At 34.0% G+C, this 27965-nt stretch overlaps 1 protein-coding gene and 1 non-coding gene across 6 annotated transcripts; one reads left to right on the forward strand and one right to left on the reverse strand.

Annotated features, from left to right (window-relative positions):
- Positions 1 to 27227, forward strand: LOC123680405. Of its 5 annotated transcripts, XM_045618292.1 has the most exons (6): positions 3 to 17415; positions 17458 to 18683; positions 21112 to 21202; positions 25462 to 25545; positions 26224 to 26338; positions 26915 to 27227. In XM_045618292.1, the coding sequence occupies exons 1-6, from the start codon at positions 149 to 151 to the stop codon at positions 27077 to 27079; spliced, it is 18948 nt and encodes a 6315-aa protein (XP_045474248.1). In that variant the 5' UTR covers positions 3 to 148; the 3' UTR covers positions 27080 to 27227. The 5 variants fall into 5 exon arrangements, with proteins under 5 accessions (XP_045474250.1, XP_045474247.1, XP_045474249.1 ...); XM_045618291.1 differs by having other exon boundaries at positions 2 to 18683; positions 21115 to 21202; XM_045618290.1 differs by having other exon boundaries at positions 3 to 18683.
- Positions 18985 to 19056, reverse strand: Trnat-ugu. The gene has a single exon. It is a non-coding gene; the product is annotated as a tRNA-Thr (tRNA).
- Positions 27228 to 27965: the final 738 nt, after the last annotated feature.

The raw sequence follows: 27965 nt of genomic DNA on the forward strand, positions 1-27965 counted from the left end.
CATTTACGGAGGAAATAAGTGATCGCTGAGAAAACAGATTTCATTATAGATCGCCGAGCCTCCTTGATATGTGCATTAGTGTTCCGCATCGCTGTGAACAAGCCTACTCTGTGTTATCGGCGAGAGTGATTACGAGTGTTAAGTGAAGATGCGTTCTAAAGACAAACCTCCTACTCGCAGTGAGATCCTGAGGAATTTCACCCGCGAATTCTTGATCGAAGAGAAGAGGAGATGCGAGATAGACAGATACGTGACAGATTTTCGTATATTGATCCATAGTAGACCGCATGAGAATCACAACTATCTGAACCGGCTTCTTCAGGACTACACCAACATGTTCCTTGCCCATGAGAGGATATCTGCCAACAGACTGAACCAGGACGAAATGAAATACCAGCTCAAGAGTCAATTGGCCTCCAGGAAGAAAGATTCACCAAAGCAAAGGTACGTGCAATCTAAGTTATCACACAAAAATGATAAGAATCACGAACATCAAAGTTACCTAGTTTTAAAAGCTAAAACCGAGGAGTTCTTGAAGAAGATTCGGCAATACGATGAATTGGAGCAAATAGCTTATGAAATTTTCGTCAAAAATTCCGAACTGAAGACTTATGAACCGAATACTGTTTTGAAACTCAAAAGTTCTGATGATATCCCTCTAGATATACCCTACAAGAAACATTACAGAAATGTTTATACTGTCAATAGTCCTAAGGATAACAAAAATAACGAAAATTACGAGTTCATTAAAGAACAAACCGAAAAATTTTTGTCCAACAATAGAGATTACAATGATGCGGAACAAAAAATTCTCTCCGAGCAATATCAAAAAAACCCCATTATCAAAAAATACGTGGACTCTCTAACACGCTCAGCTAAATCCAAAAACGACCCTCAAAACCCAAAAAGAGGTATTTACTCCAAAATCAAGACTATGATTGGTTTCTCCCCTGAAAAATCAACGAAATTCTACAAAACTCTTGAAAGCAACCTTGGAAATCTCACAGACAACACTAAAATATTTTTGAGAAATGAAAGAAAATACAATAATTCCGAATTCGAAGCTTACAAATTGTTTTATATAAAAAACGGTGAGTTTCAGAATCCATTGATAGAAAAAATCAAACAAATTGCGTACGAGACTCAGAAAGACTCCACAGATAATCCCAAAAAAATCAAGATTAAACATTTGGTCGGTATGAAAAATGCAAGAAATCAGGATCGAGGAAACTCTGAAAAAGAAGAATTCGAAGATTACAATCTTGTAAAATGTTCACCACCTGCAAACAATGAGCCTGAATCGAAAATGAAAGATATACATTTTCAGTTCCAATCACCGAAACAAAGTTCAGGGACAGCTGAAAACACCAATAAAATACAACCTGATGTCGATTTCAAATATCGTTTAAAAAATATAAATGAGTTTTTGGAGAAACAAAAACTTTTTGAGGATCAACAGAGATACTACTATGTGATTCACATGAGAAAACACCATATAAACCCGGTGAAAGAAAGAAAAGAAGGCTTATTCGCCAAAATCAAACACCTGTTCTTTGGGAAAAATGAGAAATCCAAAGAAAAAACTAAGTATTTCAAAGACATAACTCAAGAGTTCTTGAAAAACGAACAATATTTTTATGATTTAGAGACGCAAGGTCACATAATATTTTCAGGTAATAAAAGCAACAGAAATGCTTCAATTCTAACAGATTCGAGAAGTCTAGAATCCTCAAAAATTATCGCGAAAAGAATTTCTCCAGATAGTTCTAAAAAATCACCCGAAAAGAAATCAGTCGAAAATAAAGTGTTTGAGGAAACAGCATCTCTTGCTGAGAAAAATAAAACCTCGAAAAAACGTGAGAAATCCAGAACGTCACCTCCATCGTTACACCAAAGGAGCAGATCAGAAGACTTACTGATGTTCAAAACAAGAACCAAGAGTTTGGATGGCAATAAGTCACCTACTGGTCATAAAACATTCTCAGATCGTCTAAAAAGTATGGTTGGAATAGGAAACAGACGAAGAACAAAATCTCGTGATAATATACTGCGTTCTTCTGATCCTGTTCAGAATTTTATTAACCATGAAAGATTTTATTATGATGGTGTACCCAAAATCGATCAAAAGTATGCCAGAAGTATTTCTTCAATAGAACATATGCCTAAGGATGGAACAATCAAAACAAAAACGAAAAAGTTTTTATCTACCGAAAATGTTCTTTATCAAGATAACAGCAATGTGGTTGGCAAACCACCAACTGGAAGGCGAAGAAGGGACGAAAGAAATCGAGATAGCAAAGAGAGAAGAAGGAGCAGAACTCTCTCACCTGCACAGAAATTAGTTTCAAAAATAAGAAATTTAGTACATAAAAACGACAAACAAAAAGAAGATCCCAACCTAGAAGGAAATGAAATGTCTTCTTCAGATAACAAAGGTCCGAATAATCAGTTAGAAGCTACTTCTGTGAAGACAGATGATTCATTACAGGAAAAACATATAAAGAAAGATAATTCAAATAATCAGAAAAATGCATCAGTAAATAAATCTATTGTTGCAGAGAAAAAGGTCGACATTAATAATTTAAATCCTGAGTTTATGAAAAATCAAACAAGAATATTTTTACAAGATATCAAGAAATATCACGATTTGGACAAAGGACCAGATACTGTCGATAAAACACTTATTTTCATCAATAATAAAAGTAAATCTACACCAGTTTTTGTGTCAACAGAAGTCAAATCAATGGATGGGAAAGAAAATGTAGGTTCTTCGAAACTAAAGCTTGTAGAAAGTAACAACATTACCCACCATAAGTATTCTACAACTGAGACGAGACAAAAAGTAGTACGCAATACCATTATCAAAGAATCGGTAATAACACAACGGACGACGACTGAGAAAATACAGAAAGAATGTATTGAAGAATTTCCCACCCAAGATACGAAATCCAACACGAATATAGAAACGAAAAAAATATCAATTGAGTTTTCTCCCAACGAAGAACATTTTTATGAAAATATGTTTGTTACAAAGGATGGCCTATCGGAAAGTAATCCAATGCAGAGCTCCAAGGAAGAAGAATATTCTGCTCAAACAGGTAGAAATATAAATAATTATTCAAAAAGCCATTCAACATATAGTGAGACGAAAGGAATCGATGAATCTGAAAATACGATTATCGAAAAAGATGAAAAAATTCATTTACCACGAACGATAGAAGAAAAAGTGCAGAATTCGAAGGAAACGAACATAACTTATGAGCAAGGACATTTACGAAAAATGATATCTATTAAAACTGAAACTCAGAGAGAACCAACGAATAAATCGTTAGATGAATTTTCATCGGTAATGGATCCCAACGGCAAACTGATCAAAATTAAAAATGATGAATATTTGGAAAGGCAGCAAAGGCTCGACGATGAGATGAAGAAATTAAGTAGAGAACGAAAAAATATGAACACAGCCATGAGTGAAGTCGCAGTAGAAGTAGCGCCCAAAAATATTGAGAATTCATCGGTAAAGCATGAAGAACCGAAAAAGAAAGCTCAGGATCCCGTGGAAATCATCAAAAAAGAACAAATACTAATAGCTGCGGAAAAACAATCATCGGCAAACAAGAGACTTGCAAAGTTCCCAGAAAAAGAAGAAAAACCGAAAAAGGAATTGAAGAAAACTCAGATTCCTCAGAAAGTAATCAAAGAAGAAGTTATAATAGAAGCTGCAGAAAAACAATCTTCTGCACCAAAGAGACTTGAAAAGTCACCTGAAAAAGAAGAAAAACCGAAAAAGAGTGCGTTCTCAAAATTGAAGACATTCGTGAGTGGGACATCGAAGAAACCAACCGCTGAAGAAAGTAATAAACCACTTCGGCAACAAACCAGTGAGTTCCTCGATGATATGAGAAAGAACCATGACCATGACAAAGATGCAATGGCCAAGTACAAAATAGTATGGCTTGAGGAAAAGAAAGTAACAGCTACTAAAGTACCGAAACAGCAATCTGAACCAGTCAAACTAGTTGCAAATAGTGAAAAGGAAAAACAGAGACTAAAGTTGATCAGACAGAATACCGATAATTTCCTCAAGGATCATCAAGATTATCACAACAGACAGAGAATAGATGACAATCAATTCTTCACAAAGATTGGCCAACCAGAACATCTTATATGGCTGTCATCAAGACCTGCAAAGAAAAAGGATAATATAATCACCAAAGTAAAGAATTTGATGTCCCCTCAGCAATCCAAAAAGACTATTCCAACCGTAGTGGATCCCAATGATAAAATTATGAGAGACCAAACTGATGAATTCTTGAAGAAGCATCAATACCTTATTCACAAAGAGGAGTTGGAATTCAAGAAAACTCAGATTCCTCAGAATGTAATCAAAGAAGAAATTATTATAGAAGCTGCAGAAAAACAATCTTCTGCACCCAAGAGACTTGAAAAGTCACCTGAAAAAGAAGAACAACCGAAAAAGAGTGCGTTCTTAAAATTAAAAACCTTCGTGAGTGGAACATCGAAGAAACCAACCGCTGAAGAAAGTAATAAACTACTTCGGCAACAAACCAGTGAGTTCCTCGATGATATGAGAAAGAACCATGACCATGACAAAGATGCAATGGCCAAGTACAAAATAGTATGGCTTGAGGAAAAGAAAGTAACAGCTACTAAAGTACCGAAACAGCAATCTGAACCAGTCAAACTAGTTGCAATTAATGAAAAGGAAAAACAGAGACTAAAATTGATCAGACAGAGTACCGATAATTTCCTCAAGGATCATCAAGATTATCACAACAGACAGAGAATAGATGACAATCAATTCTTCACAAAGGTTGGCCAACCAGAACATCTTATATGGCTGTCATCAAGACCTGCAAAGAAAAAGGATAATATAATCACCAAAGTAAAGAATTTGATGTCCCCTCAGCAATCCAAGAAGACTATTCCAACCGTAGTGGATCCCAATGATAAAATTATGAGAGACCAAACTGATGAATTCTTGAAGAAGCATCAATACCTTATTCACAAAGAGGAGTTGGAATTCAAGAAAACTCAGATTCCTCCGAATGTGATCAAAGAAGAAATTATTATAGAAGCTGCAGAAAAACAATCTTCTGCACCCAAGAGACTTGAAAAGTCACCTGAAAAAGAAGAAAAACCGAAAAAGAGTGCGTTCTCAAAATTGAAGACATTCGTGAGTGGGACATCGAAGAAACCAACCGCTGAAGAAAGTAATAAACCACTTCGGCAACAAACCAGTGAGTTCCTCGATGATATGAGAAAGAACCATGACCATGACAAAGATGCAATGGCCAAGTACAAAATAGTATGGCTTGAGGAAAAGAAAGTAACAGCTACTAAAGTACCGAAACAGCAATCTGAACCAGTCAAACTAGTTGCAAATAGTGAAAAGGAAAAACAGAGACTAAAATTGATCAGACAGAATACCGATAATTTCCTCAAGGATCATCAAGATTATCACAACAGACAGAGAATAGATGACAATCAATTCTTCACAAAGGTTGGCCAACCAGAACATCTTATATGGCTGTCATCAAGACCTGCAAAGAAAAAGGATAATATAATCACCAAAGTAAAGAATTTGATGTCCCCTCAGCAATCCAAGAAGACTATTCCAACTGTAGTGGATCCCAATGATAAAATTATGAGAGATCAAACTGATGAATTCTTAATGAAGCATCAATACCTTATTCACAAGGAGGAATTGGAATTCAAGAAAACTCAGATTCCTCAGAAAGTAATCAAAGAAGAAATTATTATAGAAGCTGCGGAAAAAAAATCTTCTGCTCCCAAGAGACTTGAGAAGTCACCAGAAAAAGAAGAAAAACCGAAAAAGAGTACGTTCTCAAAATTGAAGACATTCGTGAGTGGGACATCGAAAAAACCAACCGCTGAAGAAAGTAATAAACTACTTCGAAAACAAACAAGTGAGTTCCTCGATGATATGAGAAAGAACCATGACCATGACAAAGATGCAATGGCCAAGTACAAAATAGTATGGCTTGAGGAAAAGAAAGTAACAGCTACTAAAGTACCGAAACAGCAATCTGAACCAGTCAAACTAGTTGCAATTAATGAAAAGGAAAAACAGAGACTAAAATTGATCAGACAGAGTACCGATAATTTCCTCAAGGATCATCAAGATTATCACAACAGACAGAGAATAGATGACAATCAATTCTTCACAAAGGTTGGCCAACCAGAACATCTTATATGGCTGTCATCAAGACCTGCAAAGAAAAAGGATAATATAATCACCAAAGTAAAGAATTTGATGTCCCCTCAGCAATCCAAGAAGACTATTCCAACTGTAGTGGATCCCAATGATAAAATTATGAGAGATCAAACTGATGAATTCTTAATGAAGCATCAATACCTTATTCACAAGGAGGAATTGGAATTCAAGAAAACTCAGATTCCTGTGAAAGTTATCAAAGAAGAAATTATTATAGAAGCTGCAGAAAAACAATCTTCTGCACCCAAGAGACTTGAAAAGTCACCTGAAAAAGAAGAAAAACCGAAAAAGAGTGCGTTCTCAAAATTGAAGACATTCGTGAGTGGGACATCGAAGAAACCAACCGCTGAAGAAAGTAATAAACCACTTCGGCAACAAACCAGTGAGTTCCTCGATGATATGAGAAAGAACCATGACCATGACAAAGATGCAATGGCCAAGTACAAAATAGTATGGCTTGAGGAAAAGAAAGTAACAGCTACTAAAGTACCGAAACAGCAATCTGAACCAGTCAAACTAGTTGCAAATAGTGAAAAGGAAAAACAGAGACTAAAATTGATCAGACAGAATACCGATAATTTCCTCAAGGATCATCAAGATTATCACAACAGACAGAGAATAGATGACAATCAATTCTTCACAAAGGTTGGCCAACCAGAACATCTTATATGGCTGTCATCAAGACCTGCAAAGAAAAAGGATAATATAATCACCAAAGTAAAGAATTTGATGTCCCCTCAGCAATCCAAGAAGACTATTCCAACTGTAGTGGATCCCAATGATAAAATTATGAGAGATCAAACTGATGAATTCTTAATGAAGCATCAATACCTTATTCACAAGGAGGAATTGGAATTCAAGAAAACTCAGATTCCTGTGAAAGTTATCAAAGAAGAAATTATTATAGAAGCTGCAGAAAAACAATCTTCTGCACCCAAGAGACTTGAAAAGTCACCTGAAAAAGAAGAAAAACCGAAAAAGAGTGCGTTCTCAAAATTGAAGACTTTCGTGAGTGGAACATCGAAGAAACCAACCGCTGAAGAAAGTAATAAACTACTTCGGCAACAAACAAGTGAGTTCCTCGATGATATGAGAAAGAACCATGACTATGACAAAGATGCAATGGCCAAGTACAAAATAGTATGGCTCGAGGAAAAGAAAGTAACAGCTACTAAAGTACCGAAACAGCAATCTGAACCAGTCAAACTAGTTGCAATTAGTGAAAAGGAAAAACAGAGACTAAAATTGATCAGACAGAATACCGATAATTTCCTCAAGGATCATCAAGATTATCACAACAGACAGAGAATAGATGACAATCAATTCTTCACAAAGGTTGGCCAACCAGAACATCTTATATGGCTGTCATCAAGACCTGCAAAGAAAAAGGATAATATAATCACCAAAGTAAAGAATTTGATGTCCCCTCAGCAATCCAAGAAGACTATTCCAACTGTAGTGGATCCCAATGATAAAATTATGAGAGATCAAACTGATGAATTCTTAATGAAGCATCAATACCTTATTCACAAGGAGGAATTGGAATTCAAGAAAACTCAGATTCCTGTGAAAGTTATCAAAGAAGAAATTATTATAGAAGCTGCAGAAAAACAATCTTCTGCACCCAAGAGACTTGAAAAGTCACCTGAAAAAGAAGAAAAACCGAAAAAGAGTGCGTTCTCAAAATTGAAGACCTTCGTGAGTGGAACATCGAAGAAACCAACCGCTGAAGAAAGTAATAAACTACTTCGACAACAAACAAGTGAGTTCCTCGATGATATGAGAAAGAACCATGACTATGACAAAGATGCAATGGCCAAGTACAAAATAGTATGGCTCGAGGAAAAGAAAGTAACAGCTACTAAAGTACCGAAACAGCAATCTGAACCAGTCAAACTAGTTGCAATTAGTGAAAAGGAAAAACAGAGACTAAAATTGATCAGACAGAATACCGATAATTTCCTCAAGGATCATCAAGATTATCACAACAGACAGAGAATAGATGACAATCAATTCTTCACAAAGGTTGGCCAACCAGAACATCTTATATGGCTGTCATCAAGACCTGCAAAGAAAAAGGATAATATAATCACCAAAGTAAAGAATTTGATGTCCCCTCAGCAATCCAAGAAGACTATTCCAACTGTAGTGGATCCCAATGATAAAATTATGAGAGATCAAACTGATGAATTCTTAATGAAGCATCAATACCTTATTCACAAGGAGGAATTGGAATTCAAGAAAACTCAGATTCCTGTGAAAGTTATCAAAGAAGAAATTATTATAGAAGCTGCAGAAAAACAATCTTCTGCACCCAAGAGACTTGAAAAGTCACCTGAAAAAGAAGAAAAACCGAAAAAGAGTGCGTTCTCAAAATTGAAGACCTTCGTGAGTGGAACATCGAAGAAACCAACCGCTGAAGAAAGTAATAAACTACTTCGACAACAAACAAGTGAGTTCCTCGATGATATGAGAAAGAACCATGACTATGACAAAGATGCAATGGCCAAGTACAAAATAGTATGGCTCGAGGAAAAGAAAGTAACAGCTACTAAAGTACCGAAACAGCAATCTGAACCAGTCAAACTAGTTGCAATTAGTGAAAAGGAAAAACAGAGACTAAAATTGATCAGACAGAATACCGATAATTTCCTCAAGGATCATCAAGATTATCACAACAGACAGAGAATAGATGACAATCAATTCTTCACAAAGGTTGGCCAACCAGAACATCTTATATGGCTGTCATCAAGACCTGCAAAGAAAAAGGATAATATAATCACCAAAGTAAAGAATTTGATGTCCCCTCAGCAATCCAAGAAGACTATTCCAACTGTAGTGGATCCCAATGATAAAATTATGAGAGATCAAACTGATGAATTCTTAATGAAGCATCAATACCTTATTCACAAGGAGGAATTGGAATTCAAGAAAACTCAGATTCCTGTGAAAGTTATCAAAGAAGAAATTATTATAGAAGCTGCAGAAAAACAATCTTCTTCACCCAAGAGACTTGAAAAGTCACCTGAAAAAGAAGAAAAACCGAAAAAGAGTGCGTTCTCAAAATTGAAGACCTTCGTGAGTGGAACATCGAAGAAACCAACCGCTGAAGAAAGTAATAAACTACTTCGACAACAAACAAGTGAGTTCCTCGATGATATGAGAAAGAACCATGACTATGACAAAGATGCAATGGCCAAGTACAAAATAGTATGGCTCGAGGAAAAGAAAGTAACAGCTACTAAAGTACCGAAACAGCAATCTGAACCAGTCAAACTAGTTGCAATTAGTGAAAAGGAAAAACAGAGACTAAAGTTGATCAGACAGAATACCGATAATTTCCTCAAGGATCATCAAGATTATCACAACAGACAGAGAATAGATGATAATCAATTCTTCACAAAGATTGGCCAACCAGAACATCTTATATGGCTGTCATCAAGACCTGCAAAGAAAAAGGATAATATAATCACCAAAGTAAAGAATTTGATGTCCCCTCAGCAATCCAAGAAGACTATTCCAACCGTAGTGGATCCCAATGATAAAATTATGAGAGACCAAACTGATGAATTCTTGAAGAAGCATCAATACCTTATTCACAAGGAGGAATTGGAATTCAAGAAAACTCAGATTCCTCAGAGAGTAATCAAAGAAGAAATTATTATAGAAGCTGCGGAAAAACAATCTTCTGCTCCCAAGAGACTTGAGAAGTCACCAGAAAAAGAAGAAAAACCGAAAAAGAGTGCGTTCTCAAAATTGAAGACCTTCGTGAGTGGGACATCGAAAAAACCAACCGCTGAAGAAAGTAATAAACTACTTCGACAACAAACAAGTGAGTTCCTCGATGATATGAGAAAGAACCATGACTATGACAAAGATGCAATGGCCAAGTACAAAATAGTATGGCTTGAGGAAAAGAAAGTAACAGCTACTAAAGTACCGAAACAGCAATCTGAACCAGTCAAACTAGTTGCAATTAGTGAAAAGGAGAAACAGAGACTAAAATTGATCAGACAGAATACCGATAATTTCCTCAAGGATCATCAAGATTATCACAACAGACAGAGAATAGATGACAATAAATTCTTCACAAAGGTTGGCCAACCAGAACATCTTATATGGCTGTCATCAAGACCTGCAAAGAAAAAGGATAATATAATCACCAAAGTAAAGAATTTGATGTCCCCTCAGCAATCCAAGAAGACTATTCCAACCGTAGTGGATCCCAATGATAAAATTATGAGAGATCAAACTGATGAATTCTTGAAGAAGCATCAATACCTTATTCACAAGGAGGAATTGGAATTCAAGAAAACTCAGATTCCTGTGGAAGTAATCAAAGAAGAAATTATTATAGAAGCTGCAGAAAAACAATCTTCTGCTCCCAAGAGACTTGAAAAGTCACCTGAAAAAGAAGAAAAACCGAAAAAGAGTACGTTCTCAAAATTGAAGACATTCGTGAGTGGGACATCGAAGAAACCAACCGCTGAAGAAAGTAATAAACCACTTCGGCAACAAACCAGTGAGTTCCTCGATGATATGAGAAAGAACCATGACCATGACAAAGATGCAATGGCCAAGTACAAAATAGTATGGCTTGAGGAAAAGAAAGTAACAGCTACTAAAGTACCGAAACAGCAATCTGAACCAGTCAAACTAGTTGCAATTAGTGAAAAGGAAAAACAGCGACTAAAGTTGATCAGACAGAATACCGATAATTTCCTCAAGGATCATCAAGATTATCACAACAGACAGAGAATAGATGACAATCAATTCTTCACAAAGATTGGCCAACCAGAACATCTTATATGGCTGTCATCAAGACCTGCAAAGAAAAAGGATAATTTAATCACCAAAGTAAAGAATTTGATGTCCCCTCAGCAATCCAAGAAGACTATTCCAACCGTAGTGGATCCCAATGATAAAATTATGAGAGACCAAACTGATGAATTCTTGAAGAAGCATCAATACCTTATTCACAAAGAGGAGTTGGAATTCAAGAAAACTCAGATTCCTCAGAATGTAATCAAAGAAGAAATTATTATAGAAGCTGCAGAAAAACAATCTTCTGCACCCAAGAGACTTGAAAAGTCACCTGAAAAAGAAGAAAAACCGAAAAAGAGTGCGTTCTCAAAATTGAAGACCTTCGTGAGTGGAACATCGAAGAAACCAACCGCTGAAGAAAGTAATAAACTACTTCGAAAACAAACAAGTGAGTTCCTCGATGATATGAGAAAGAACCATGACCATGACAAAGATGCAATGGAAAAGTACAAAATAGTATGGCTTGAGGAAAAGAAAGTAACAGCTACTAAAGTACCGAAACAGCAATCTGAACCAGTCAAACTAGTTGCAATTAGTGAAAAGGAGAAACAGAGACTAAAATTGATCAGACAGAATACCGATAATTTCCTCAAGGATCATCAAGATTATCACAACAGACAGAGAATAGATGACAATCAATTCTTCACAAAGGTTGGCCAACCAGAACATCTTATATGGCTGTCATCAAGACCTGCAAAGAAAAAGGATAATATAATCACCAAAGTAAAGAATTTGATGTCCCCTCAGCAATCCAAGAAGCCTATTCCAACCGTAGTGGATCCCAATGATAAAATTATGAGAGACCAAACTGATGAATTCTTGAAGAAGCATCAATACCTTATTCACAAAGAGGAATTGGAATTCAAGAAAACTCAGATTCCTCAGAAAGTTATCAAAGAAGAAATTATTATAGAAGCTGCAGAAAAACAATCTTCTGCACCTAAAAGACTTGAAAAGTCACCTGAAAAAGAAGAAAAACCGAAAAAGAGTACGTTCTCAAAATTGAAGACATTCGTGAGTGGGACATCGAAAAAACCAACCGCTGAAGAAAGTAATAAACTACTTCGAAAACAAACAAGTGAGTTCCTCGATGATATGAGAAAGAACCATGACCTTGACAAAGATGCAATGGAAAAGTACAAAATAGTATGGCTTGAGGAAAAGAAAGTAACAGCTACTAAAGTACCGAAACAGCAATCTGAACCAGTCAAACTAGTTGCAATTAGTGAAAAGGAAAAACAGAGACTAAAGTTGATCAGACAGAATACCGATAATTTCCTCAAGGATCATCAAGATTATCACAACAGACAGAGAATAGATGATAATCAATTCTTCACAAAGATTGGCCAACCAGAACATCTTATATGGCTGTCATCAAGACCTGCAAAGAAAAAGGATAATATAATCACCAAAGTAAAGAATTTGATGTCCCCTCAGCAATCCAAGAAGACTATTCCAACCGTAGTGGATCCCAATGATAAAATTATGAGAGACCATACTGATGAATTCTTGAAGAAGCATCAATACCTTATTCACAAGGAGGAATTGGAATTCAAGAAAACTCAGATTCCTCAGAAAGTAATCAAAGAAGAAATTATTATAGAAGCTGCAGAAAAACAATCTTCTGCACCCAAGAGACTTGAAAAGTCACCTGAAAAAGAAGAAAAACCGAAAAAGAGTGCGTTCTCAAAATTGAAGACTTTCGTGAGTGGAACATCGAAGAAACCAACCGCTGAAGAAAGTAATAAACTACTTCGGCAACAAACAAGTGAGTTCCTCGATGATATGAGAAAGAACCATGACTATGACAAAGATGCAATGGCCAAGTACAAAATAGTATGGCTCGAGGAAAAGAAAGTAACAGCTACTAAAGTACCGAAACAGCAATCTGAACCAGTCAAACTAGTTGCAATTAGTGAAAAGGAAAAACAGAGACTAAAATTGATCAGACAGAGTACCGATACTTTCCTCAAGGATCATCAAGATTATCACAACAGACAGAGAATAGATGACAATCAATTCTTCACAAAGGTTGGCCAACCAGAACATCTTATATGGCTGTCATCAAGACCTGCAAAGAAAAAGGATAATATAATCACCAAAGTAAAGAATTTGATGTCCCCTCAGCAATCCAAGAAGACTATTCCAACCGTAGTGGATCCCAATGATAAAATTATGAGAGACCAAACTGATGAATTCTTGAAGAAGCATCAATACCTTATTCACAAGGAGGAATTGGAATTCAAGAAAACTCAGATTCCTCAGAAAGTAATCAAAGAAGAAATTATTATAGAAGCTGCGGAAAAACAATCTTCTGCTCCCAAGAGACTTGAGAAGTCACCAGAAAAAGAAGAAAAACCGAAAATGAGTGCGTTCTCAAAGTTGAAGACCTTCGTGAGTGGAACATCGAAGAAACCAACCGCTGAAGAAAGTAATAAACTACTTCGAAAACAAACAAGTGAGTTCCTCGATGATATGAGAAAGAACCATGACTATGACAAAGATGCAATGGCCAAGTACAAAATAGTATGGCTCGAGGAAAAGAAAGTAACAGCTACTAAAGTACCGAAACAGCAATCTGAACCAGTCAAACTAGTTGCAATTAGTGAAAAGGAAAAACAGAGACTAAAATTGATCAGACAGAGTACCGATACTTTCCTCAAGGATCATCAAGATTATCACAACAGACAGAGAATAGATGACAATCAATTCTTCACAAAGGTTGGCCAACCAGAACATCTTATATGGCTGTCATCAAGACCTGCAAAGAAAAAGGATAATATAATCACCAAAGTAAAGAATTTGATGTCCCCTCAGCAATCCAAGAAGACTATTCCAACCGTAGTGGATCCCAATGATAAAATTATGAGAGATCAAACTGATGAATTCTTAATGAAGCATCAATACCTTATTCACAAGGAGGAATTGGAATTCAAGAAAACTCAGATTCCTGTGAGAGTTATCAAAGAAGAAATTATTATAGAAGCTGCAGAAAAACAATCTTCTGCACCCAAGAGACTTGAAAAGTCACCTGAAAAAGAAGAAAAACCGAAAAAGAGTGCGTTCTCAAAATTGAAGACCTTCGTGAGTGGAACATCGAAGAAACCAACCGCTGAAGAAAGTAATAAACTACTTCGGCAACAAACAAGTGAGTTCCTCGATGATATGAGAAAGAACCATGACCATGACAAAGATGCAATGGCCAAGTACAAAATAGTATGGCTTGAGGAAAAGAAAGTAACAGCTACTAAAGTACCGAAACAGCAATCTGAACCAGTCAAACTAGTTGCAATTAGTGAAAAGGAAAAACAGAGACTAAAGTTGATCAGACAGAATACCGATAATTTCCTCAAGGATCATCAAGATTATCACAACAGACAGAGAAAAGAGGATAATAAATTCTTCACGAAGGTTGGCCAGCCAGAACATCTTATATGGCTGTCATCAAGACCTGCAAAGAAAAAGGATAATATAATCACCATAGTAAAGAATTTGATGTCCCCTCAGCAATCCAAGAAGACTATTCCAACCGTAGTGGATCCCAATGATAAAATTATGAGAGACCAAACTGATGAATTCTTGAAGAAGCATCAATACCTTATTCACAAGGAGGAATTGGAATTCAAGAAAACTCAGATTCCTCAGAAAGTAATCAAAGAAGAAATTATTATAGAAGCTGCGGAAAAACAATCTTCTGCTCCCAAGAGACTTGAGAAGTCACCAGAAAAAGAAGAAAAACCGAAAATGAGTGCGTTCTCAAAGTTGAAGACCTTCGTGAGTGGAACATCGAAGAAACCAACCGCTGAAGAAAGTAATAAACTACTTCGAAAACAAACAAGTGAGTTCCTCGATGATATGAGAAAGAACCATGACTATGACAAAGATGCAATGGCCAAGTACAAAATAGTATGGCTCGAGGAAAAGAAAGTAACAGCTACTAAAGTACCGAAACAGCAATCTGAACCAGTCAAACTAGTTGCAATTAGTGAAAAGGAAAAACAGAGACTAAAGTTGATCAGACAGAATACCGATAATTTCCTCAAGGATCATCAAGATTATCACAACAGACAGAGAAAAGAGGATAATAAATTCTTCACGAAGGTTGGCCAGCCAGAACATCTTATATGGCTGTCATCAAGACCTGCAAAGAAAAAGGATAATATAATCACCAAAGTAAAGAATTTGATGTCCCCTCAGCAATCCAAGAAGACTATTCCAACCATAGTGGATCCCAATGATAAAATTATGAGAGATCAAACTGATGAATTCTTGAGGAAGCATCAATATCTCATCCATAGAGAAGAATTCGATTGCCAGAAAGTTCCAGTTCGTTATTCAGCGGAGAAACAATATTCTGAATCCAAGAGGATGAAGAAGTCTCTGGAAAACGATGTCAAACCAACAAATTATTCTCATGAATCCAGTATACCGGATGAAATAAAGAAAATACCTTCTTCGAAAAAAGATCCTACTGTGGTTGTGAGCGAACTAACCGCTGGAAAAATAAGTGAGGTTCAGACTGAGACATTAACAAAACAGCCTAATGTCAAACCACGCAAGAATTTAAGAGAAAAAGTGAAAGATATCTTAACTGCTAGTAATCCCACTCCGACTGCAGTATTTTACTATGATACAAACAGCGAAATGGACACGAACAGTAAAAACTCTGAGCAGGAGAAAAGAGATATATCGGGTGAAGAAATACATGTCACAAATTCACCATTGTCAGATGACCATACTTCTTCAGATGTACCTTCTGACAACTCAAGTCTATCTGTACGACAAAAGAAAAAAGTTACATTTTCGCAATCTCCTCAGAAGGAAACAACAAACGATTCTGAAGGAAATGTTGAAGAGAAAAACGGAGATATGAGTTCTGATTTCACAAATATAACTTCATCTCAGAGATCGAGTAAACCCTCAGCAATTCCTCGAAAACAAATCAGAAAGAAAGTTAATGCTGTTTTTATTGATTCAGCTGAAATTTTCAAACAAGATAAAGAACGTTACCTCATTCAGGAAACCAGCGAATTCCTTGAAAACCATAGAAACCACCAGAACAGCCAATGGATTGACCAATATTCTGTCGTCAATCTAAAGAGTGAAGTAAATCAACCGAATAAAGTTCAATTGGGGGATTCTAAACCAAAGCCGTCTCCAAGAAGTTATGAGCAAGTCACGACTTCTTCTCCAACCTTACCTCAGAAGACTTCACCATCAGAAATACCAGATAATACATATTTTGAAACTCGAAGAAATTTGCTTTTATTCCTAGACGATCATAGAGCCTATCATGACAGAGAAAGAAATTATTTCATCAGTTTCATATCGAAACAGAACAAACCGAACGAGGATGATCGAAAAACCACCTCAAAAGAACCAAAATTAAAGGCTAAATTAATGTCTAAAATAAAATCTTTGGTCGGGCAAGAAAATATTTCCCTTGATAAAAAGCGTGATATTGAAAATGCACTTCTCAGAAAACAAACATTAGAATTTTTGATAAGTCAAAAATGTTATAATGATTTGGAAGGAGATGCCTCTTACAAGTTTTATGTAGAATATCCCGTAAAAAGGGGTAGTGGATCATTGGGATCTGGTACACAAAAAGATAATTCCAATTTCCAAGAGGACTCCACTTTCTGCTCTCCTAGAAAGCTCCCTGTAAACGGAAGTCCCGAATCACAAATCAAAAAGAGTCAAAAACCTCTGAAATCTTCTCTGGATGAGAAGGTATCTAAGACGGACAAAATTAAAACACAGGAAGTACCTTATTCTAAAAGTAATCAGCAAAACGAATCTACTAATTATTTACTATTCATGGATCAGAGTAAAAACTTTTTAGATAGTCAAAGAAATTACATAAATACGGAAAATAAAATATGGTGCCAATATCTTAAATACAAGCCAGAAGCAGGTTGGAGTAGAATAACTCCTTCAGAATCTATAGAAAAGTCTAATGAATCCCGGTACATTTCAACTACGTTGAATGCTCCTGTTAGAAAGTCATCTTCTCAAATCGAAAGTGAGAAAATAGATCATGAAGTTATTCTTCATAAGACTAACCTATTTCTGATAGATCACAAGCGTTTCCATGATAATTTACAAATGGAATCATCAAAATTCGCCTCTAAACAGCCTAAGAAGCCTGCTGTTGAAAGTAAAATTAAGAAAAAGGGAGAAGGAGTTTTAACGAAGGTGAAATCTTTATTACCTTCCGGACATACAAAAAATCGTTCATACGATATACAAAAGGCTGACGGAATCAATCAAAATACAGAGGGTCAAAAAAATATTTACGTAGAAAGGAAAGAAAATCTAGAGGTGATATCATCATCAAAACAACCAGAAACGGATATCAAGAAACTGATGATATCATCAAAACAACCAGAAACAGATATCAAGGAACTGACGAAAAACTTCTTGATAGATCATCAAGAATATCACAACCAAGAAAAATTGCATTCTAAAACTAGGTTATCGAAAGGAGAGGAAAAAGAAAAGAAGTCTAAAAAAGGAGTCATGTCCAAAATTAAATCTTTAGTAATAGGTGATTCACATAAAAAGATTCCTTCTAAGAAACCAATAAATTCGATATCCACTGAAAATGTTGACGAACCGGATACTAAAATAACTGATGAAAAGAAAAGGATTTCGATAAGAGAATATACATCCAGTCCAGAAACGTACAGAAGAAGCAGACCTAAAAATTCGCAGGTTGCATCTTCCAAAGCAGACCAAGAAACAAAACCAAAACAAGAAATTTTGGATAACAAAAAACCTACAATAGTTAAAAATGAGGAATTCCGAATTTCTAGCATTTCCTGGTCTGAAAGACAGTTACATCCCCTGGAAAAAAATTATGCATCAACGGAAGGCGATGAGTCAACAAATTTAGAGATATTTGAGAAAGTTGAGTCATCAATTCACTCTAATCAGTTAGAAGTATTGCCAGGGGACGAAAAAAGAAGATATGCTGCAGCAAAAATAAAAACACAAGAATTCCTTTTGAACGAAAAACAAAATTTGGATATTATTGACAAAGTAAAAATAAAAGAATCAGAAGATTTCAAGAACAACATTTCACCAATATCCTTTACTAGCAATTCTGACTCAGTGGAAAATATACCATCGATGGAAAAAAATAAGATTTGTAAAGCAGTATCAGAACAAAATACAAACACCAAAATAAATTCAAGAACAAGGGTTGCTCCCCTACCTTCAGCACCTTCACTGGAAGAATGTGAAGATCTCAGTGATCGTGAAAAAGAAAACGTAAATTCTGTGATACATAGAGTTGTAACACCTTTATCTCCAACTAAAACAATATTCAAAGAGATCAGAAAACGAGAAGATAGTCCAGATCGGAAGGTATACATTGTTAAAGAAGGATACATGATTACAAAAGAGAATAAAGACGATATGACATTGAGCAAAGATGCACGAACGCGAATAGAAGATAGAGCAAATCAATTTTCTTCTATCGAAAGACAACCCTACCTGAAAGATGGAATTTCTGGAGAGAAAAACATATCTCTGCCAAGAAATTTTGTTGCACACTTTGATGGCTCGGCCTCACCTATAACGAAAGCACGAAACGGTGAGTTCAAATATTTATTTTTTTTAAAGGTTATCAACATTGACCGATTCGATTTTTTTAATATTGAGTTTTGTGGAAGTTCTCACGGTAGATAAAACCCGATTAAATTATAAGAATAAAGATCCTGTTTGTTTTCACTGACAGCATGAATTGTTTAAACAAAAAATCCTTGAACTGCACTGAACTGCTACAATTATAAATCCACAAGTTGAAGGTAACTAAATATTTTCCCAAGAATCAAAACAGAATTATCAATTTATTGTTATTAATACGCTGCATTAAAAAAAAATGAGCGACACTCTGCCTCCTGTGAGGATTGAACTCACGACCCCTGGTTTACAAGACCAGTGCTCTGCCACTGAGCTAAAGAGGCTTATTGAGTTTTGTGCAAGAATCGAAGAAATATAAACAGTAGAGATGTTATTAATACTTGCGTATTTTTATTTCACAATAAAAATATGATACAAAATCGTTTGCTATTCTGTATTGATCCTTCTAGCTTAAGAAAACGATCCTCAAATAATTTTGGATCAAGGAAACAAAATAAAATTTCAGTCGGAAACTCAAATATACTAATCATGAATAAGTTGAGAACATAACATTTTTCTATGAAGATGCGGAATACCGAATACCATAGTTTTTACAAAAAATTCACTCATATTTAAGAAGTTTTTGAAATTTTCATTCGGATTTCGGCTATTTTTTGGAAAAATGTACCTATTTTCCTCGTGGTAACCTATAATTGCTTTTGAAACTATTTTAAGACGCCTTATAACTAGAATATCATAAAATAGATATCAAATAATTTGAAAAAAAACTGGGAAATTGTTATTATACATCTAAATGCAAAAATTAATTGTTTCCAAATTATCACAAAAACAAAATTTAGAACGGCCTTAATTATTTTTAACCCATTAACAAACTTAACCACGGTTTTCAAAATCTGAAAGTGGCCCGAAAATTTAAAATGATTCGAGATAGGTATTGCGTGAGTTAGAACGAAATACTAATCCATTATGTGAAGTTTGCAGTGTTTTAGCTTTTAAAATTCACAGATCACCTTCTCAAGCTAGGCAGATAGGGTTATGAATACAGTATAAAACCAATTTTTGTGTTAATGTTAGAAAAAAAATTTCACAAAAAGCCTTCATAGTTTACTAGAAAACCTCTCTCATTTTTTTTTAATCGATTTTTGTAATATCTACATACTTATGTATTTTGAACGTAAATTATTCCAAACGTCCTATTGAATATTTATTTTATTTTTTTATACACTGTGTCCGTAAAGTGTGGAACAAATTCATTTTCAGCTAAACAGAGCATTTTAAGAAATAATCCTGAAACACGTCGATTTTCATTTTAATTTGCCGTATTTCAAAATAATAATCTAATATACAGGGTGAATTACTTTCGAGTAATGACGTCATTTTTTTTTAATGGAACACCCCCATTTTGTCTCAATTTTCCGATTAGTCTAGCTGAGCTGATTCCAAAAATGTATCACATGTTGATTCCAATTGGTACAGGGTGGACAAAAATACAATAGTTTTGTTTGTGCTCCTTAAGTAACGCGTAACATTCTTTATTAGTTAAATTAACAATATTATCAAAAATACTTATTGTCTAGCGGAAATAAACAAATAATGACATTTCACAAAAAACTAGACGACTACGTTTTTTTTTAAATTGATGAGAAATAATTTTCTTCATATTCTGTCTGCTAGACCACAAGAACCAAACATGTTTGGAAACAGCTCATTTTTGTTAATCTACAAATGTACCAAACTACAGGGTGTTACGTTCAAACTAATTACCGCTAGACAATAAGTATTTTTGATAATATTGTTAATTTAACTAATAAAGAATGTTACGCGTTACTTTATAAGCACAAACAAAACTATTGTATTTTTGTCCACCCTGTACCAATTGGAATCAACATGTGACACATTTTTGGAATCAGCTCAGCTAAAGTAATCGGAAAATTGAGACAAAATGACGGTGACGTCATTACGCGAAAGTAATTCACCCTGTATATTAGATTATTATTTTAAAATACGGTAAATTAAAATAAAAAATCAAGGTGTTTCAGGATTATTTCTTAAAATGGACACAGTGTAAATTCGAATAGCACAATTCAGCATCTTATACATGTATATATAATGACGTCAACTATTTTATTATCTGACCCAAAGCAATCCCATCCTGTAAAGAATTAGTCATCTTCATGTAGACGACATCACAATTCCATTATCAGCGTTTTATTCATTGCTCAAAATTCAGACACTTCCAAACTGCACCCATTTGACAAATTCAGATAATCTTATCGCATTGGTTAAAAAGTTCGAAAAAAATAATTGTTTACATTGAATGCGGCAATATATAATAATATTTGAATGTGTGTATTCTGATTCGATTGAAATTCTTTTAGAAGGTCAAGATTACGTGGATAGAAGCTACGATTCACCTTCTCAGGCAGTACCACAAGGCGACTTAGAGGTTAGAAGACACCACACCAAAAAGTGAGTACCATTATTGAAAATTATACCTTTTCGGATATTTTGCGTTTCATTATAATGTATAAACGGTGAAGGGATACCTTGACATACCTTTTCCTTATTGAATTGTAGAATTTCGTGTCTGACATGTTAATTAAAAAGTGAAGAGAGCATCTGACGTGAAGTCAGGAGCTTTTGAGCGCTGCATTCATGGTCCAATTGCACCCTTGGACACCACATAACTTTATAGAGGTTTATATGTAGTCTTCAAGGGTTTAATTGGCGCATGAATGAACGAGTGCTTAGGTGCTTCACGTCAGTGCTTTCCCCATTTTTTTCAATTCTATGATTGCAATTATAATTTTTTTTGGACGCAAACTCGCTCGGATCTGTTGACAATGAAATAGTTTTTTTTTTGTTGATATTCTGCTCGAATTTTCGATGGTTCTGATGACAAGAACTTTTGCATGAAGCTTGAAGTGCCCATTTCATATACCGGGTGTTCCAAGTTTAAGTGCCTTTTTCAATGTTATTTTCAGATATGATTGAGTGTTCGATTATGTTTCAACTTTTGCATGATTCCGAATCAATGAGAAAAATGAAAATATGCTCAGTCAGTATTTTGTTCATTATATCTACTTACTTTCAAAAACCTAAACGTGCAGCTTTTGAATTCGAGAATTATTTTCACATCAAGGTGTTTAAAATATTGTTGAACGTACCTACAACATAAATAAATCAAGAAAATCTCGAATAACTCAAAAAAGATTTAGGAGCATAAAAATTTCAGATTACTATCATTATTTTTCTATTTTGAAAACTATTCAAAATGGCACAGTAAGTCGAACCTTATCGTTTCTTCAGCTTAAAATTCGCAAATTACAGACATTGTTACGAAATGATACAGCGATTGGTTCAGAGACGAAAAAAATATACAGGGCGTTCCTAAATTAAAGGTACAGACAAAAATTAGAGATTCCCCGGATAATTTTAAGACTAATGAGTCCTATACAATTTATAGGCTATAAATTTTATAGCCTAAATTAAAGGTTGAAACAAAAATGAGAGATTCCTTGGATAATTTTAAGACTAACGGGTACTATAAAATTTATAGGACTCATTAGTTATTATTTTTTTCGTTTGCTAGCCAATATTTAACATTGGCATGCAAACGATTTTTTTTTCGATATACAAGGTGTTAAAATTTTATTTTTTCAGTTGTTTTCTCATATAGCACCTGCTAAACACAAGATCTGCAACTGAAATTTATCATATTCATTCCAATTTAGAGTTTACATCATATGATATGATGCAAGTTCGATTGCAAACCTACAGGGTGATATATTTCTTGGAACAGTGCCCGATTTTTCCCTCCAGAACTTTTTTTTGGTGAACCAGTAGTAGTTAAAAAAAAAGTAAAAAGAAACTGTAACCTAATATCAAACTTTTTGGTTCGTTGTAGTTTTGTCGTATTTGCGATTTTGAGAAAGAAATTTCGAACAATTCTCTCGAAATCCTCGGAAAAATTCAAATTATCATAAAAATACAATCAGCAAGCTGTGGTAAATAAAATAATTATCACTTTTGGTACTCATCTGCCTAATCTATCGCGAAATTCGACAAATTCTTGAGAAACACCCTGTAAATGAAAACAAAGCATTTTTATTCTAAAAATTAACAAAGGAATCTCTCCTTTTCGTTTGTATCTCCAATTTAGGAACACCCTATATCTCGTGGAGAACACTTCAAATTGAATCTTTTTAATTATTATTAAGTCTCTATTAAATCCAGTTGTGAATTAAGAATGAATTATCCTTCAACTCTATAAACTGTCAAAACATACGCGTCTGTTATCAAGCTAATTCAAATTTTGGAATCTAATTCTTATATTAGACATCACTTATGGCTTATTGATTTGGAATAACGTTAGATCAATGAATCGATGAATGTATAATTTTTTTTACTAAAAAGAAGTTCTTAATGTCTACTATAATTGCAATGAGTTTGGAAGCATCCATTAGGTTTGAATAATGTGTTCTCAATGTTTTCATAAAACGATTTTCACGAGTAGAATCTTCATGATGTAAACTGAACTGAACTTTAATATAAACAGAAAATCTACCAGAATATCCTTCAAATATAAACAAAGGATAATTGGAAAAAACAGTTTAATTTATGGAGTGCAGAGTGGATATTCAGATATACCACGTGAATTTATTTTTAGGCATTGTTTTGCAATTGTTATCACTTGAAAAATGATAAAAAAGTCAGCGCAGGTTATCGATAAGAACTGAAGCTATGCATTCTGCGTTTAAAAATAAATAAGATTTTTTACGTCAAAAATTTACAACGAATTTGACATTGTGTTTTTTCTTCAATATCACAGAATACCTCATTATTTAGAGAAAAATTGTCATCAATAAAATGTCATTTTGAACATCCAGTAAAGTTCTCAATTACTATCAAAAAGTCAGCAGTTCTTACCCGTTGTTTTTGGTTTTTTGTATCAATTTCCTCACAAAATATTAATACTGCATTCATCAAAGAACGGTACACCCTGTGTATTTCCAAACGATTTGAGAATGCAGCTCTAATACCTAGAGCCTAATGAAACTTTGTCGAAAAAAAATTCGGAAATTTCAGCGCTTAACCATTCGCATCAATGGTGGAACACCCTGTATATGGAATAACAACAGCTTCGTGAAAAATTTCGTGTTGAGAAAATTCGAGCAGAATATCGAAAAAAAAATGATGTAACCATGGACGTCAAGTCAGGGCTTTAATTTGAGAGCAATTATTTAAAAACTTCGAATGCTCTTGATCGATCGTCTGAGCAGGTTGAAAGTGTAATTATTGTTATTGCATTGATAATATTCAATCGGTACAGCACATTCTAAACCGGTTAGCTTATCGGTTCGCTAGAATGAAGAATTTTGTCGATGACGTTACCTTCCATTTGAAGATATGATCAAGATTCGAGAAATGATGTCAGAATGAACAAAAGTATCATAAAACTTATTAAGGTTTTTTCCATTCATTATACGTAAATTATACGAAATTATTTTATTTTCGTGGATTCAATTCGAAAATTTCAGATAATATAATATATGATTATAATTCGCTTCATAAAGAACTGAAATACTCAATGAAAGATATATCTAACAATTTTTTTTCTTATTGCAGTTGTTACTTCATTTTTCTTGTCGTCTTAGTGGTTTTGATTGCCATTTATAGCATGAGAGAAGATGAAGGCGAGATTTAATTATATTTCAAATAATATATAATATATAACCACTTAATATTTTTATCGCTATTGATGACAGCTCTATGTAATATTTTGTTAAGTTTTGTAAAATAAATTATTGCAATCCAAGAGTATTATCTTTCATACCTTCATCAATATCCCTCTGAATTTCGTTCAATAACATAAAACTAGGTAGGAAAAATAATGCTCCACAAAAATATCCTGAATATCGATCAATTATTCAAATGATAAATAGGTTATTTTTGAAAAAATTCTATATTCAATGGAAATTGAGAACTTATTCCTAAGTTATTGAGTAAATATAAAATTCAAAATTAATAAATAGTTAGTAAATGAGTAAATTACGATAAGAGTATTCAAGAATTCCCAAAAATTTGTTAGATGATCAATAATTTATCATTCCTAAATTTCTTAAAATACCCACTCACTTTCCGTTATCTCAACTCAATAGATCGTGAAAATTTTAACTAAAAGTGTTAGTTTCAAATGAAAAAAAAATCGAAAATTGATTAGGTAGTTCTTCAGTGAATCAGAATTAACAGATAAGAAAAGAAAAATGGCTTTATCATTTATGGATGTAGGTATTAGACATAATTCCTTTATGAATAGGTAATTTGCAAAATCTTTAAGGTAGATTTACTCACAAAATTAGGTAATTATACACCCTTAAAAATCATTTTACTCTCGTTTCATGAGCAACGCCACTGATTAGGTAGTTTCTTTATATACTAAAGCGACGGTGAGATACAACAAACAACAATTCGAACAGTTACATCTGTAGGAACAGTACGATTCAAATTTTTTTTCAAAATGGAAAACGACGAAACTATCAAAATGACTGAGACTTTTGAGACTCGAAAAGTTATTGAAAATCGAATGAAATTTATACCTGCCGCTATTCAGCCAGTCCCGGAAGATGGCACATTTAAAATTAAAATTTTTGATATGCCAGTGAAAGTGTAAGAAACATCGTATAAAAATTAAATTGTGAAAAAGTATTAACAAACTTTGTTTTTAGGAGAACAATGGCAGAAGCAGAACAAGGACCTGCTACCATCAAGACAGAAACTAGAATTCAGCGAGGAAGTAATGGACAAAAAAAGTAAGTTTGTAATTTGGATTGTATATTTTCAAAATAACTCAAAAATTAAATTTGGAATTCCTATAAAAGTAGTGTAAAATTAGAAAAACATCAATATAGTGCAGTTGTTTTGAAGTAATAAGGGAATAGAATATCAATAATGATTCTACGATAAAAAATAATTCAAAAATTTCAAATAAATATTACCCCTGAAAGAGATAGAACCCCTCTATGAGGTATCTTAATTTTTTTTTTATTTACTAACAGTTGTTACCACGACGGGATGAATATTTTTAAAGTTGTCTAAACTTTTCGATATAGGATCTTGAAGAGATTCTCAAAAAATTATTTATTGTTTAGATTCCTAAGAGGCTGAAAAAAATCCACTATTTGATTATTTGTTTTTCTGAGTGCTTTGAGTATGAGTTCTCTATGGTATAAACGTATTTTAACCGTTATTGTTTATGGATCAGAGTTTGAATAAGACTTTCATCCATTGCTTTGCTAGAACAATATTTTTTCCTATCAAAAATCAGTTTTTTTTTTCAATACACGAAACTCGTTTTTATCGATTCTTCAAACAACAACAAATGTAGCGTCATCTTACACATATTTCAATCATATAGTGGACCCAGAAACAGAAAAAGCATAAAAAATGTATATTATTAGGTATACTAATAATATCATTTTAATTTTTAGGTATACTACTTCATGCTATCTCAACAAAATTTCGACACCCGTATGGTATACAGAGTCACTCTTGTTGGATTTAGAAGAGAAAACTAAGAAGACTAACGTCAAGGTTTATTATGATGTAAGTGAAAAATCAAAAAAAGAAGCGGATAAGGTAAACAAATTTTTTTATTCTTCATTATCACTAGATATTTCGAATAGTAGGATGTAGGTATCAACAAGGTTTGAATTCTTTATGATTACCTTTGTTTTAGATATAAATAATAATAGAATGCAATTTATACAGGGTTAGAACTATTTAGAGAAGCACTACAGGGATATCGAAAACCGTTAGAGATACAGGGTGGCTTAAATTCCAAAAAAGTTGCGTTATTTAGGGATAGTGTGCTGGTGTGAACAGATCCAAAATATCTCCAATGGTTCTCGAGATATTTCGAAAAAACTGAAAATCGAGATTTTCTTTTTTCCACCTGCCTTTCTAACAGTTTTCGATATCCCTGTAATGGCCCTCTAAATATAGTTCTAACTCCTGTATAATGATTATCGATTAACAATAGAATATTCCACAGCATTTACAATTGTAGATTTAGTTTAATTATTAACAATTATTTTTTTTTTCAATATTGCTTCATTACCAATAAATTATCATCATGAATTATTTTCAATATTGAATATTAATACCTTGATTAAATTGCAGGACCTTTATCAACCATACCGATGGGAAGAATCTTTCAACACTGATCTGACAACAGAAAAAAAAACTTACATAACAGAAGTCACAATTCCTGTCAATGTAGATTCAGAAGAAATTCACTACATTTCATTAGATGACCAACAGCAAAGAGATAATCAAGAAAAGTAAATATCACTATGAACATATCCTGTATATTAATTTTATCGGTTTATAAGAACATTCCCGTACATCTGTACAAAGTTCTATGTTAATTATATTTTATATTATTAGGTATTTTTATGAATGAATATTATAAATAATCATCGATTTTTTTAAACTGTGTTTTATTTTCACCATATTAGTTGATAGAAGAAGCATTCCAACCCATGCATTAGCGTAACAAGAGTTGACTCATAGAGGGCTTTACCCCCATTTTGAAAAGCCAAAATCTTTCAATCAAATCAATTCAAATTCTTATTTTTTGAATTGTTACTTATATTTTTTTTATTCCTGTTAATCAATGGGGATGTCCCCAATAATCCCCCCCTTGTTACGCCTATGATCCCACTCAACACAAATCTGCAAACAGTTTGATGTCAATTTCGAGATATTTCGGATTTTGTGGGAATATTTTCAAAAGGGTTTGATTGAGATATATTTTATCGATAAACCTTAATGCATATAATTCAGGCCTAATTCAGTAGTTTCAATTTATTAAAGAATTTATCTGAAGCTATCTATAAAAAATTTTCTAAACTTACTGTTGGCGAGGCCATCCACAAATAAAGTCCTGTAACGTTAACGTCGCAACAAATTCTTGGTCCGAGCTACTTTTCCTAGATGCCGCCACATAAGAGAATTCTGGAATAACAGTATGGTGGATGCGCTTTAATTTATCGCATCCGTCAAAAAAGTATGGTATATATATATATATTTGGTATATTTGGTGGTATATTTCACAAAAAGAGTTTCTGATCAGATCAGAATCTTCAGTCCTAAACATCTTCGCCCTAAGATGTTTCCTGAGAAAACTTGGAGCTGTTATGTATATAATTTGATTTGTGGAATTTTGCGT

The sequence above is a fragment of the Harmonia axyridis genome, chromosome 5 (genome assembly GCF_914767665.1).
Source record: "Harmonia axyridis chromosome 5, icHarAxyr1.1, whole genome shotgun sequence".
Classification (NCBI taxonomy): Eukaryota; Metazoa; Arthropoda; class Insecta; order Coleoptera; family Coccinellidae; genus Harmonia; species Harmonia axyridis.

Coding starts and splice junctions, on each gene's coding strand:
- LOC123680405 (XM_045618290.1), top strand. CDS start 149: ATGCGTTCTAAAGACAAACCTCCTACTCGCAGTGAGATCCTGAGGAAT. Junction 18,684..21,111: donor TATAACGAAAGCACGAAACG/GTGAGTTCAAAT, acceptor AAATTCTTTTAG/AAGGTCAAGATTACGTGGAT. Junction 26,339..26,914: donor ACGTCAAGGTTTATTATGAT/GTAAGTGAAAAA, acceptor ATTAAATTGCAG/GACCTTTATCAACCATACCG.